At 33.3% G+C, this 16440-nt stretch overlaps 1 protein-coding gene across 3 annotated transcripts in view; it reads right to left on the reverse strand.

The window, feature by feature from the left end:
* LOC105337771 (retinal guanylyl cyclase 2) overlaps positions 1-15453 on the reverse strand; it is a 39055-nt gene extending 23602 nt beyond the window's left edge. For 2 of the 3 annotated variants that reach the window (XR_010708551.1, XM_011442666.4), the window contains exon 1: positions 14279-15452. Coding sequence is in view for 2 of the 3 variants with exons in the window: in XM_011442666.4 (XP_011440968.3) it covers positions 14279-15038 (760 nt within the window). In the remaining variant the exon portion in view is untranslated. Of the gene's footprint in view, positions 1-14278 lie in introns of all 3 variants that reach the window. The other variant, XM_066069201.1, reaches the window with a different exon arrangement.
* Between the last annotated feature and the right edge of the window lie 987 nt (positions 15454-16440).

Consider the following 16440-nt stretch of genomic DNA (forward strand, 5'->3'; position numbering starts at 1 on the left):
GTCTGTAAACTTTTCTTCTCAAGAACCACTGGGCCAATTTCAACCAAATTGGCACAAAGCATCCTTAGCCTAAGGGAATTCAAAGTTGTGAAAATTAAGGACCACGCCCTTTTGCAAAGGGAGATAACTAGGAAATTGTGAAAATTTTCAAGAAATTTTCAAAAATCTTCTTCTCATGAACCATAAGACCAGGAAATCTGAAACTTGTGTGAAAGCACCCTCAGGTAGTGTAGATACAAAGTTGTGAAAATCATGACCCCTGGGGGTAGGGTGGAGCCACAATGGGGGTCGAAGTTTAACATATTAATATATAGAGTAAATCTTTAAAAATCATCTTCTCAGAAACTAATCAGCCAGGAAAGCTGAAACTTGTATGAAAGCATCTTCAGGTAGTGTAGATTCAAAGTTGTGAAAATCATGATCTCCAGGGGTAGGGTGGGGCCACAATGGGGGGGGGGTCGAAGTTTAACATATGAATATATAGAGTAAATCTTTAAAAATCTTCTTCTCAGAAACTAATCAGCCAGGAAAGCTGAAACTTATGTGAAAGCATCCTCAGGTAGTGTAGATTCAAAGTTGTGAAAATCATGATCTCCAAGGGTAGGGTGGGGCCACAATGGGGGTCAAAGTTTAACAAAGGAATATATAGGGTAAATCTTTAAAAATCTTCTTCTCAGAAACTAATCAGCCAGATGATTCTTTATAATTGTTAAGACTTTGGCCCCAGGACGATTCTTTGGCCTCGCAAGAAGTTTCAGAGTTTGATGTAGGTTTATATCCTATATATAAACTATTGTTAAGGATCTTTTTGAGAACTGCAATACTCAGTTCATCCTGTTAGAAAAGGGACTAATGATTATAAACATAAGAATATCCAGAGGAAAAATGGATTTTATTTATACAGGATCTACATGTATTATTGTACATTGTCCAGATAGTTTGTATTATGACTCCATTAAGCTGATTTTATCATACCTATTGTTCCTCAGGTGAGCGATATGGCCCATGGGCCTCTTGTTTTTTCGGAAGGGGGGGGGTGGGGGTAAACGTATATTAAACATAACACAGTGAAGGTTATTTTCGGATTCATTGGATATGAATTTGAAATCTCTGTAAAAGTTCACCACGTAGGGGGGGGGGGGAAGGTAGAGAGTCTTGAAATATACAGTTTCCTCTTGCTGCAAATGTCTCGCGGAAATGAAGTATTTATTGCCCAGCTTCTTGGCATAATCCCTGGTTAAGTCCCCAATCTGACTTGAACTTGAATCAATAAACCCGTCAAGCGCTCTGCCAGAGTCTTATTAACCATTTTTATTTTTAATCGCAATAAAAATCGTAAGCACTAAATGCGTCTTGCATACGGCTGAAAAGTTTTAGAATTTCAATAAAACCTGGAATTGCAATAAGATCGTGAGTTAGTGCTCGGGAGACGCTATTATCAGGAGAGATGTTTAATTTATCTCTATTGAACACCTGTCTCCAATTCTCTTGCAAGCGGTTAGTAATCTAAGCTAGACAGTCCAAATATCATTAATGTAAAGCTTATAGTACCTAAGATCTTTTCTTGTGCTTGATGAAATATAACCAGACAGAAACTTTCTCAATATTTTGCGACCTCAAAACTTAGCTTTGTAAATGTACAGTAAACATCATATCATCATGAGATATATTTTTTTAGTTATTCTATTCTGATGAAAAAAACAACTTCTGCTGTACATTATGATTACTCTGCATGTGTCTTACACCTTTACGGTATATAGAATTAAAATAAATCATTAAATCTTATCAAAAAAACAGTCTCGCCCAAGGAATATAATATAGAAAACCAATTTTTTTATAGGACGACAATGAGGTTTTTTTGGTCTCAGTTGGGGCCTATAAGCTTTTAGTTCAACAAAATATGACTAATAAAAGTTTATAAACCATTATCTTTTTTGTCATTTTTGTAGTTAAAACACGTTTCACAAAAATATGTCCGCCATTAACATAACTAAAAATTTAGAAATAAAAACCCAACAAAAACCTAAAAAGTGTCGTCATGCCAACGCAAAGTACATTTAATGCCAACAAATATAACCAAATTATGGTTTGAATCATAGGCGCCATAAGAGGTGTGAATTGGTATCAAGATTTTATAGTTATCGGAGCCGTCTCTATAATTATTCTTGATAAACATGACGGCATACAATGTAGATAGTAAATCAAAGTTAATAAAAAAAAATGTACTAAACAATCAAACTCAAAATGAGATTTGATTTTTATGCCTGCGTATTTAATCAGCAGATGAGCTTGAACAAAAGAAACTGCGATACAATTTACCACAATAATAATGACTTATTATATTCACCTGTAGGTAACCTAGGGGTTCAATATAATTTTTCATATGGACTTAAAATATAGACGTCAAAGGGGGGGGGGGGGGTAATTCCTAGTTTATGATTTTTAGGTAGTCAGACCTAAAAAAAAAAAAATAAACTGTATAGGGTTTTATTCCAAACTTTTATGTGGGATTTTCGTTTTGTTTTATTTAATCTTTTTTTGGTTGGGGGAGGGGGCGGGGGAGGTATATTGTTCTATTATCATTCACAATCCACATGAGCAAGCTCACTAGGGCTTTAAAGTCCCCGGATATTAGGTTAAAGAAAAATGAAATAATATTTTTGTACATACAGAATCTCACTGTACTGGTATGGAACACAAATAAATTGTACAATACGAAATTTTATTAGTTGGGTTATCGCATTTATCAGACCTACCGGGGACATGCAAGAACATGCATAAAAGTACACGTAAATAAGATTCTTATTCATCATCTTGTTAATTAGTGTTAAGAAGAAGGCCACATGCATTATCTTATTTTTTTTCAAAGATATTATGTCATGGTTTCATAAAATCAATTTTGTAACGACAACTTTGGTGTCCCTTAGGTGTAGATATGTTGTACGTTAATCAGTCAAGTCAAAATTAATCAGCGTAATTCAGGAAAAAAGAATTTATCCGCAGAGCATCATAAATATCGATTGCCTCGCTGTAAATTAGTATGGCGGGGTTCAAGTACCATTTAGCCATATTATTGACTAAATCTTCACCCCCAAAGTACTCCCTTGATATTCATGTATTTCAATCAACGACTTCAAATGCAAGAGTAAAAAAATAGTAAACGCAACATAATCCTTAACCTTAGGTCTCCGTTTATCATATATTTTTTCACATGATACAAAATTACGCAAATCATGAACAATAATGTAAAAGGAATCGTTTTAAAAACGCCCTATATTATTTAATTTGAACGGTGTTCAGAAAACAAACACCGATTTTTGAAAACTTATCGGACAACACTTGGACGTCCGGTGTAACGACGAAAAGATCTGTAGATCTACGACCCCCAAGACGTTGAAAACTGACCCCCATAAAATTTTGACATCGCTTATTAACTACATAGAAATTATAGAAATTCGAGGTAAAATGTTTAGAATTCATGTTTAGCGAGGGTAAAGGGGGGGGGGGGGGGGCAGCGAAAGCATATAAGATATGGATGACCTCCCGTTAAATACCCTATACCCTGTTACATATACATTGTATAGCATCAGTTTGAACACAGCAATGTCTGTGATTATCTTAAACTTAAAGTACTCGTCAGCTCGCCTTATGGTGCCCCTTCGCTAAGCCTTTGAGGGTTGTGTCTATCCCTAAAGGTACTTGCATGATGATAACTAAAGACGATAATGTTTCGACAGCTCGCGTCTGCTCGTTCTGCTGAAAAGTCCCCAATATTATAGAAGATGATTTCATAGACAAAAAGAACTATGTATGTACATGTATTGCATATTTCAAGAAGAAAAAAAAAACAGAAGAAAAATGTGAAATTTCGCTTTTTGTGAATGAGGACTTTTGGTCTCGGCTTGGTCTCTACAAAATTTTTGGCCTTAATTTTATTTTCATATTTTCTTTACATATTTGAAGATTTGATTGATTTTACGTTCAATACACATGAAACATCACACTAGATGGGTTTCAGAGTCTTATAGTGATAGTTCTATTGATCGTGATATGAGTGATTGATTCTAATAGATTTTGGTCAAGTCTGCTCTTAGATTACAAAGTAATTTAAGAATGTAATGCTACCATTGTATTATCATGTTTTTTTTATAAAAATGTACTAGTACTTAACACACAACACTCGTTTGAGAAAAAAATAATAATTGCAGAGACCAATTTGTTTATTCCAAACAACACGAAAGGTCGCAAAATGGTTTGCTTTATTCAAATTCTGGTATCAAAGTTCCTCCATAGGAGGACATTTGTTTCCTAAATATACAAACAACACACACGAGAAACTCTACTCTAATCAAAAGGTATTGCTGAATCAAGTAATTGGAGGATGCAATGTTGCAGTAATTTACAAATGGCATTATAATAGACTATGTACATATAATATTTCACATAATAGAATATTGTTTAAGCTATTAAACATTATACATAATTATATTAGACCCAAGAAATGCATTTTGCCTCAAATAAGCTTTAGGAGTAATCTGATCTGTAACGAACCGTCAAATACGTGCAATACTGTAAAGGACTTCCCTTCCCGACTTTCTGTATGCAGTATGCAAAACGTTGATGATCCCTTCATTTTTTACTTATCAACAAACATATCTTAATAGATGGTATACTTAATTAACACTCAGTTAAGAGATCACTAATAAAATAACCGCTATTTTTTCTACTCTTAGAAACTGCTTAAAAAGAGTTTCAATGCCTGGGACACTAACATCTATAAGTTATTAATTATTATTATATCATAGGAAAGTTATGTCAGAATATGCTTGTATTAATTGCTAGATTCAAATGTCTTTTATAAGTATCGCGGTTGTATTCAATACTGGAGTCAAAGTCAATGCTACATGTAAAGCCCTATTTAGTGTCATTACATGTATTACTTTGCGATTTGTTATCTCTGCAAGTACATTATAATTTTAATTTACAATAGAGATCGATTTCAAACTCACACAGAATGATCTATAAAGTGTTCTGTTTCTTTTGTTCAATTCTAAATTCGAAGTTTTGGAATTTGTGACGTCTATATTGTTTTTAAATCAAGTATTGTATTTCTTTCATGTTTATTCTTCTTAATCCTGTTGTAACAACAACAAAATTGTTGTTAGAAATATCAAAATGGGATGATGCATGTAATCGCGGTTTTAAGGAGTGGGGGGATATTCAAACTTTTTAAATCCACGTATCAAATTTACTGATAATAGACCTGATGAATGGTTTTCTCTTCCCCTGTAAATTAATTGGTATCAATTTCTGCATACAATAAGTGAGAGCTTTTTATTAATTCAGATTGATATCATTCCTTGATGCTTTGACAATGTAAACATACGTCATTCCTCCCTCCCTGCCAACTCTCCCCTACCTTTTAATATTTTTTTAGATTCGCGCCTATTTTAACTATCTATCTAAAATTCATTTGTTATCTAAAGTACGTGTTTTTCTTCTGTTGCCAATATGAAGGGAGCATTTTATTTATATTCAGCGTAATTTAAATAACGAAACATGACTATCTTTCATTTTTTAATTTGAAAAATTAAATGACAGATTAATATAATGATGTTAAGCATAACATGCGATTAGAAAAGCCTTCCGAAGCTGGTCATTCCAACAATCTAAGTATCAAGCACGCAATGTACCCCAGAAGCTCCCGAGTGTATGGACATATATGGGGCTGTGGTTTAATAGTAAATAAGGGATGCCAAGTGGTTCACAAAGAAATTCTTCTTAGGCTGCTGAATTCTTTTATAATTAGTTTTCGAATAGAAGTAATACAAAGGTTACATCATTATTAAGCCCAAATATGTTTCAATAAAAATATTTTATCAAACCATTCGGATACAGTGATAAAAAAATTTGCAGTATGGTTCAAATTAAACTTGTTTTAACTCTTTACTCTCTTGTAAATTTCGTAAGGTGTCTAGAGTAAAAGGAAAAATAAATGCTCCCAAAAAACCATATACACCCAATAATTTTTCTAGTATTCACTGTTTTGTACTTGATTACAGATATAGCAATGATAGCATCGACTTCAGTTCTTCTCATTAAATGATCCAACAGACGAATACACATGCTAGAAAATGGTATTGTTCGGTTCGAAAAATTAATTAATTTATTTATATGCCCCGCGAAAAATTCACTATTTCGAAGAAAACAACGTTACATGGAGATTGTATTATAATGAAATTTTTAAAACAAATACCATATCAGCAATATTTTGAAGCTTTCATTCCGTAAAAGATCTTATTCTTTTTATAAAAGATAAAATCAATCGTAATTACAGGATGAAAATTCTTTACATTGAAGCCATGTACGAAAATTCAAAAAAATCAATGAAAATATCATGAAATTTGAAGACAGGCGTAAAAACTTTGTTTTCATAAAATCTAAACAAAGGCAGATATGGATTCAAGAACGATCCATGAATTTCAATCCGTCTTCATAAACCTGAAATTCAAATAACTGGAAGATTAAGTATTTTCAAAGTTTCAAGATGTTCCGCAACAAGAGTTCGAATACAACACATTATATCACAAAGACCGACAAGCAATTATTTCAACAGCTTCATTGCCAAATAGGAAACGTACAGTCGTATACAAACACAAACCCTGTCAATATTTCGACGGTTAAAGACCCGGATGTCAAACTTCTTGCACGGCAGAAGCGAACGGTCGCTTAGATTATCCATTTAGAAAATTTCTAGCGTGACCCGGGGCAAGAATGAATATAAATTAGCTGGCATTATTATATTTAACGAGTGTGGCTTACGATTTAATGAGTAATGTGCGTTTGCATGAGCAAGTCAAAGAGACTGCGAGGGATTCAGGGGACCCTTTTGCATCGCAGCAAATCAATACAAAGATCCAACTGTAAGCTGGCTCTTACATATAGCTCACCTGAGCCAATAAGATTATATCATTTTACCGCAATTTTTGTAATTGTTTTGTGATAACAAAAAGCGGTTAACAGCATTGGGAATCAGTTGCAATGACAAACACGTTGACAGTGAATATTAAAAGAGCTGAAGAAGACATTATCCTTTTTTTACTTTCCCTAAAATTACCATTATATTGTCACATATGGCTGATAATGTGTCAATGTGATTTCATTAATATTCGTCCCCTGCATCAATAATTTTCCGTTAATTAAATGAAAAATCACAGTTTCAAGAATAGTTTACGTAAATTTGTGGCCAATGATCTTATCAGTGCAATGTGTTATTGAAAATTGCACTTTAATGAACATATAATTTTCAAATCGAAGTTAATTATATCATACGAAAAAAGAATCAATTTCAATAATAATCAAGTTAAACACAAATCAAAGATTGTGGTTTTTTGGGAACCAGATACACGTATGTTTTCTGGTAGCAGCTTTGGTAGCTATACTTTCCCAGAGTTGGAATTATTTTGTTTCCAAATGAATGTTAAGAAAGAACGCAAAGACGCAAACAGTCATAAAATGTGAAAGAGCTTCGTTCTTCTTTTCCGGACACCGTACTATTTTAGCAGTGGATTTACGAAAACATTTCATTAGAAAGACATGTTTGGAATGTCTTTCTAACACGGCGAGGTAAATATTTCCTGTTAGACGCATATAAACATCGTTGTACGAATCCCTGAGTAAAAAGCAATTCAAGGATTATCCGATTCCGACAGAACGAGGCATCTTGTAGATGAACCATTATGTAATTAGAAAGATGATTCAAAAACCAGGAAATAACCGTTTAGACTCTTTATGGAGAATCAGAACGATCGATTAAGTAATTCAACAATTCTATCCTATTGGAATTAACATTTTGTTCATTCTTTTAACCTGTTTAGAAAATTTTTAGAATGAGAGTTGGTTTTTTTTAAAATATTTTTTTCTGAAGATGTTTTCATTTAGGATTGAAGTTTAATATACTTTATACCTCTTTTCGTCCCTTTCGACCTCGTTGTCAGCGAACGAATTAAAGACTGTGCGAATTCCAATGTCTCAAACTATCACTCTTTAAACACAACTGCGTATGGGCGAATTCAAGACGGGGCGAAACAAGTATAGAGAAGCGAAAATTACACGAGGCGAAAATGACCCTGTATTCAGTAGTTTTAATTAGATGGCTTCTCTTGTCTTATTATATTATACCTTTTTATTTCATATACTAGTTTGTACCATTCTATGACTGCAGTGCCTGGTAAGTATCACGAAGAACGTAAAATATATGAAACATATGTTAAACTTTCACATCACGCACCTGAATTCATACTAAATGTTACCCATTCTATTAGAAATATATGGTTAATGTACGTGTTATAACATACGTTTGTTTAATATAATCATGTAAAAGTTTTAAAAACGTCCAACGCCTATGAAACCATACGTTTTTCATGTGTTTCAATTGTATGTTACTCCAACGTTAATCATCACATGGCATATGCTACACCAACCAGATGTTATACAGGAAAGTTGATAAACACAAGCATGGTTAATATATGCATTGTGCTGCAGTTTCATCAATATTCGTTGATTACCGATTTTCGTTGATTTCGTTGTTGTTGAGTTGATCATCGAAATTAATATAAATTACATTTAAACGCAGAAAAAACCATGTGGTTTATTTGACAACTCCTACATTATTAGTATATTTAATCAAACGCATGATATGATTTTTTTGTCTCTTTCAAGCAGACAAGATTTATCCCTTTAATAGTCTTAGATGCTATTCTCTCTTACCCTATTGAACGTCTGCGTGAGGAGATTTTGAGAAACCAGTCAGTGTGTTTTATAGCAGTGCTCCCAAGGTTGTACACAAGCCTTGGAGGAGATGATATACACTGCTCGGAAAATGAAATTTCATCCCAAAATAGGAAGACATTCTGATTGCTGGCGATTTATACCATTATTATATCATTTCTTGACATTTTCATATTAGACACTGGATGTATTGACATGAAGAAAATCTCACCAGACGCCTGCTTTGCACGTGATCTCTGCGTGCTGAATAAAACCATTGTGACAACTGTCTGAGCTATTCTCGAAGGAAGAGTTACAAATATGAGTTATGTGATTTAGTTGAAATCATCGCTTAAATCATCATTTCACGTTTTAAGGTTGAAAATTATTTACAGGAAGTAAGATACAATGTATGTAGCCAAGAAGATCACGTGACAAGTGATGTGCAAGTATGTCAAGGTCATATCGTCTTGCTTCCGTATTCTGTACTCCATTCTGTACTTCATTCATAATCACAACAATATGATATTTCAAAACGTTACATTGAAAGCGATATGAAGATTTCAAAAACATCTAACTTTTACTGAAAAAAAACCTGGAAGAAATGAAGTCAAGGGAAGTTATCATGAAATCATGAAATGGCTAATCCTTTTAATCTTATAGGTTGGCCCAACCAGCCAAAAGGGAAATTCATTTGGATAATACAACAGCAATCAACAGTAATGTCTTCGTAGAAACTACAGCAATTCGTTCTTTTCCTAGAAAAAGCGAGTGGTTTCCAAAAAAATAAGACTAAAAGCAGGCAATATACTAATTACTGGAAAATTATTAAAACACAAATTATCCGAAGCACATTATTGAGATTGACAAAAGTGAGTGTAATTAACTATTCCATCATAGTTTCACAGCAGGTTTGCCACTATCAATATTATGACAGCAATTCGATCGTTATTAGTAAATCACCAATATTTGAAGCCTTTGCAATTATAGGATATCTTACAAAACGTTTATATTGATAATATTCAATTAACTTCCAATATTTTTTTAGTAAAGGTGAAACAAATTAGGGTTCTTCCCATTTTGGATTTGCAATAAAAATCTTCGCGATTCTAGCTAACGGGTAAACAAAGCCTATAGAGAATCTCAGACACTTATCGTCTTGCAGAAAATTTGAAAATGGGGAAGTAAAATCAATTATTTTTTGTATGGTATCTTTGAAGTATACCCTCGACAATTGTAACTGCAACACTTGTACTGGCCCTTTACGTGAATTAAGGTAAAAGTCAGTAGTGGTCGTCCTTTAGATCCTTTAGATCGAGGGTTAGGATTCGTTGTAGTAGCAAAAAACAATTAAAAGGAGGCCGACTTTAGTTTCCATTTCGCACGTTTTTGCACATTCTAGTAAAATACAGTGTATATATACCATTAATGAAAATTTATCAAACTTATTTATTAATAAACAAACTACAGATAAAAATATTTAGATTTTTTAGGACAATTTCATTTTTTAAATGATTTTTCCGTTGTGTGGTAGGTGAGCATTGCTATTGTGCTTTCATGACGTTATGATAAAACGAAGCTTTGTAGGAGTGCGTTATAAGAAACAACACAAACGAAAAAGTAAAAATCGTACGCCTTAAAAATCCATACACAGAATAATGCTATCCTTGGGGGTATTTTTGCTAATTTTTTCATGAATCCATTATACCAACCTACATGCATTTGTAATGCTCCAAATACATTGTATATAGCAAAATATGATGCATTTTAATATTTTGAGATAGCCCCCACTAAAAATCAGATGGTTGAATTTAGCATTTTTATATATAGGGTAGAAAATGAAAATTACATATTACAATTTGAGAAAAAGGCTATTGTAGTATTTTTTAATCTGTTATAAATTGCGGAAAATGACAATTTCCTTTATATTCCTATAGTAAATGTACCTGTATTTTGAGATGGTCCCTAAAAAGAACCAGGCGGTCGATTTTCTTGAAACTTTGCAAATAAACTAGAGTTGTAAATTACATATGGTTTTAAATTAAAGAATTTTGCTATTGTAGTTTTTGGGGTTTTTTTTATTTTACCAAAAAACCAAAATCGGCCTCCATAAAAAGCTATTGTAAGCATCTAAAAACTTCATATAAAGTTAGGCTTGCATAGTCACAGATTTTTTTTCTCAAATTTATTTAGTTCTCAATTATATCACAAACAGTTGGTTGCTCAGTATCTCTATAAGCCGAGGATACATTTGGACAATATTGATTGTCTCAATAATTATTGTTAAAACACGTTATCTATACTTCTTGGACAGAAGATTAATTTTTTTTGAATTTTTTTCCCCTTCAAATCAATAATTTTACAATAATGCCAAGTTCTTTTCAATATTTCAAGAAAGCAGAAGGCCCATACACGTTTAGTGCTCATGGGATGTTTGAGCCCCGTTTCCATGGAAACTCGTCTTAAGATAGATAAGTTTTTTTGTTATTTTTTTAGACGCTCTAAATCTGTTTTACATTTCAATTGGTTCAATAAAATCCGTTTATAAGAGTGCATTTCCAAAGTTAAAAAGCCAATAAGATACTTATGCCTCGGAGTCTTATTGTCAAAGTTTTTCATCTCGATTATTAATGAGATTATACTATTCTTTAAGTGTTTATTACTCTATAAGGACATAAAAGACATATAAATTGGCAGGTCCGTGTGGAGTTCACACAAAAGCATTGGGACAGACGGTGCTCTGTAATATCATGCGCCCTAACGATAGAGAAATCGTATAAATGATTGATTGCAATGAAGTCTTATTTCAAGCTTCGCCGACTCTCCGGTCATAAAGTTGAACCCACACACCATTAAATTGTTGGTCCCTATATGGTAAGGTTAAACCGCCAATAAAGCAGGAAGGAAGTTTTGATTATAAAGCATTTTTTTTATTTTACGGTTTGAAGAAGTTCTAGTGTTTTAATTAACAAAATCCAAAGTTATTTTTAAACATTTTCCAATGCTCTTTCGCTTGACATACAGTAAATGTTACATAATAAGTCGAAATTGGTTCTCCATAAAATACTCTCTTAGTCCAAACGTACCATCCTAAAATTACAAAAAAGACCTACCTGCGCTAAGTATATGAAACACGTTAGTACGTCATGTATATCAATGCATAAATTATTTGCATAAACAAATTCAACTATTGAGCTGAAAGGGGCTATACCGTTTTATAAATAACCGGACATGTTTGTCTCAACTGGCTTTGAAAGAACATTTAGTGTCCAATACTTTTTATAGGTAAATTACATGTTCTAGGAAAAGCACTATTCAGGTTTACACGAAACATATATGAGAATAGTATATTTTGAACAATTCAACAAGAGAGTGAAAAAGGCAATTAAAGGCACATGTCTTCTATTGCAACTGATAAATATAAGGCTGATATTTATCATAGGGAAACATCTTATTGGGCCGAAATATTTCTAAAAGGAAACTGGGATAAAAATCTTGTAATAGTTAATTGTCTAGCTTCTAAAGGTGAAAAATTCAGTTATCTAATAGCAACTAGAACAAGGTAATTTTAACTGTACTCAAACCAAATGATAAGAGCCTCGCTGATCAGTTAAGTCACTTTTCTGATTATTTTTCTGATGTCCTCTTTCTGACTCCATCATTAAATTTAAATATTGACAGGTTAGACCAATGTATGTGTATATACATGTATATGGAGTTGCGTTTCATTGTATAAAGCCAACTTAGATCAATGCATATGTAATGTAATACATGGAGTTTGCATTTCTCGATCAAACTACAGATTGACGAAAAACTGATCAACATAAAACATGCTGCAGATATTTCAGAAATGTTCATCTGTTTTACACGACGCATTATCTGAAACCAAACCAAAAACAAAAAACAACAAAAAACAGACCGGTAAATTGCATTGTTTATCTGTAAGTAATATCATTCTTTAACGCTGATGGTCATACTGTTATTCTAAAGAATAGTCAATGCTAACAAAATATTTTTGGGGCTTCACAAACTTTTCCCATTTTAATGAAGAAAAAAAAGTTTGTGAGGAAGTCTGAAATCAAACGTAATAGTAAACGAATGTGACTGCATGTTTTTATTTTTTACTAAAGTATTTATTTTATCACATTTTGAAAAACAAGGCTTATTTCTAATTTGACAAAATTCTGAAATCATTGGGTTCCGCATGTTTTCTTATCCATCCCAAAGATATCCATTAGAAAGAATTTAAACTATTACATAAAATTAATACTTCTATATTTTTATATTCAAACAATCATTTTTCTGAATGCTACCTCTGAATAAAAGACCTTTTGTCTTTCATATTGATTTATATGCAGGAGAAAAAAATGTTTGAAAGGAATACTGGTGAAACTAGCAATGTAATATGCAGCCTTCAAATGAAAACGAAGCAATTTTAGTCCAGATTAAAACAAATGTCTAATTCGTTACAAGGAAGTTACATGTACCTTTATTAAAAAAAAATTGTATTTCGTTTGCAATATCACGTGAACAAGTTTTAATTTTTTTTCATAAATTACTGTGTGGTATGCGTTATATTTTGAAAATGACGAATTACAAATAAAGATGTCAAGTCATTTTAATACATTGTCTATGGAAGATATTACTTCAAAAAAGCTTATAGTTAATGCAAAATCAACATTATTTCCACATTAATACTATTAGTAAGTACTAGTATTTCCAAAAATGCTCAAATGGAATCGAGTACATATAAGATCCACTTAAAATACATTTGTGATTTTTCTAGTAGTCATAAGTCAAGAATTGTATAGATAAGAAAAAAAATAGAAATAAGTATCTACATTTTATTTTCGCAAAACTCCTCTTTTGAGGAGTTTAAAATGGCCAAAATCAACAAGAACCTTTAATAAAGTACTTGTATCACATGGTTTTAAAATATTGCCAGTTTTTTAATACAAGTTTTGGGGATTTTTTTTTTTTTTTTGCTTTTCTTTTTTGTGTGTTTATTTCCCAACTACGTACTTTTTTCGTAATTGATTTCTTAAAGACCGTTTTAAGACCGGACATTACTTTTCTTCTAATTAAGTTTGACAACCTTTCGACATTGGTTCACTCTTCGTGTGACTGTTTTTTTATTTAGTTAGAATCTTATCGTAGCGTAACATGATAAGAAACTGCGGAGTCCGGATCAACCCCTTCCCACTGGAGATAAAGATGTCTAGCTTTAAGCGCAAGTACCATTAGACCTCTTGTCACAACAACACACGAGAACAGGCTTTTAAAAGCGATTTACCTAAAAACAAAAATCCTCTACGATCAACAAGTCTAAATCAAAGCGTGTAATTTACACGATATTGACAGCAATTGTGTAAAGTAGCGGATGCGAGTCAGTTTCTAATCCATAAGGAAAACAGCGTCAATGCTGATAAGGTTTCGACGGAAGGAACAAAAAGCCGAGAGAAAAAAAGCGCCTGTAATTAACCATTTCACAATGATGTTTGGACCTTACCTTTTTCAGACGCAGTGATTTCGCGTATAATGCTTCTAACGACACTCGAATCTGTCATGTTGGTCACAATGCGAGAGCGTTTCACATTAAAATTCTGTTTCATTAGCTGGTTTTCGAGTATGGGTACCATCTGTCGCCAAAACACCTCGTCTGATGCAATGATGGCAACATTTTGCCATTGGAAGTGTTCTAGATACTGCTGAATGGCTTCCGACGTTATTTTGAATCCATTGAACATTGACAAAACATAGCCGCTATCTTGATGAGGTAAATAATTATTAGCTAGCACCAATGGTTTTGAATTGTCCTTTGCAAATATATTCAGAATCTGTACATACTTGTCCGGTACATAGGCAACGATGACACTTAGAGACGCGTTGGAAAATATTTGATCCAGTTCGTGTAATATCCCTGCTTTTCCATGCAAGTCGAAAACCGTAATAGTAACGTTAAAAGTCGTATTAACTTCATCCCTGAATAATAATTGAGACTCCGAAAAGGACTGCTCGGCAACAGGTTTGGTAACTTTAAAAAACGGCTCGATATTCACGATTCCAACATTGATGTACATTGAATGTAATGAATGAAAACGGAACAAAAGAGTTAAGATTCCAATGATAAACTTAATGGTTAATTTTCTTCGGGTGCTGCAAACAAACCCCGTTGAACATGTCATTTTTTTTAAAAGACAAGAAAAAGTCTCATTTCCCAAATCCGCAGCAACCACTGATTGCACGCCATATACCGCGAAACAATTCATTTATCCCTCACGGAACTAGCACAGAAAAAAAGTTCATTACTTCGCGTCATTTTTTTTCCTCTCCTCTCCTCTTGTACCAGATCAAACTCGTAAGTCACTGCAGAGCCGAGCGGTCCGCCCAGTGAAAGCAAACATTGGTCGTGAAAGACATTGTCCCCGAAGCGACTCCTCAATATCCAATCAACGATTAACACCGGGCAAATCCTACATCTTTCCCTGCGATTTCTACTTTTCCGCGAAAAATCCCTTTCCCGAGCCAGAAGATTGATCACGAGTCTATGATGACTTTATTCTGTCACATCACCAATAGTGTGCCAAGATCTGTGTTTTACAGTCTTCTTAAATATGAATATCTCTCGCAATCATAATGAAAAGATCGATATGTAAATAGTTTCGTTTAAAAGTTCAAATGAAAGCCGCAAAACAAAAAAAATCTATATTTGCACAGAGAAATCTTTTTTTTTTCATCATCTTTCGTCAAGCGAGATTTTTTTTGGTTATCCTTTGTTGTATTTTTCTGTGATATGGTAACAAGGTTTGAAATTGCCAATAATGTCACTCTCTTTCAGTATAGCAAGAATATAAAGCTCCCAGCATCGTGCTCTAGAAAATCTGCGACCACACAGCTGTTGGTTTTGGTACAGACCAAAACATGTGAGTATTGCTAACATCCGTTTCAATGAGATGTTGGTATCTATTGTTTTGAGCAGCACTGATAGGTTTACAATATTTAGGCCTCATTGTAGTTTTCTCCGCGAAAAGAGCTGTCATATACAAAAATAAAAGCCATTAATGTGCGTAAAGTACGGCATTTTACGAAATCCCTGTAGGTGGATACGTGTATAGAGACCTCGAATAAGGACAGCGAGATAGACATCGTTTGAACTTTCAGGCGTGATTGTATGCACCTGATGTTACGACACAACCAGGAAACAATGCAACGATAAATCGATTGCGAAAAACGCGACGATCGGGTATCCCGTTGGAGATAATTGGTATCTCTTAATGCCCTCCACTTGTCGAAGGTGAAGAGACTTCACTGTAGTGAAACTGTGATTATGGAGTCTGATTTTGTTACAGAGGATGCAATTGGCTTAATGATTAATGTAAATTCATTGGGTTTTAATTGATTTGTATATGATGGCATCCCAACAAACCTCACCCTGCGGTTGAAATAAAAATATATAATTATATATCATAAATCGACATTGATCTATCGGTACATTTATTAATTATGATATACTGAACAAATATTGGTTAAATGGGTCGTTGATTAAATCAAATGTAATAAAGCTTCTTGCAATTATTTTAAGCAATACAAAGATTTGCGTAAGATAAGCATTTCTATGGTGGCATATCTCTGCCCCTTGTGTGCAAGTTATTTTTCCATCAAATATGTTGA

This window comes from Magallana gigas, chromosome 8 (genome assembly GCF_963853765.1).
Source record: "Magallana gigas chromosome 8, xbMagGiga1.1, whole genome shotgun sequence".
Classification (NCBI taxonomy): domain Eukaryota; kingdom Metazoa; phylum Mollusca; class Bivalvia; order Ostreida; family Ostreidae; genus Magallana; species Magallana gigas.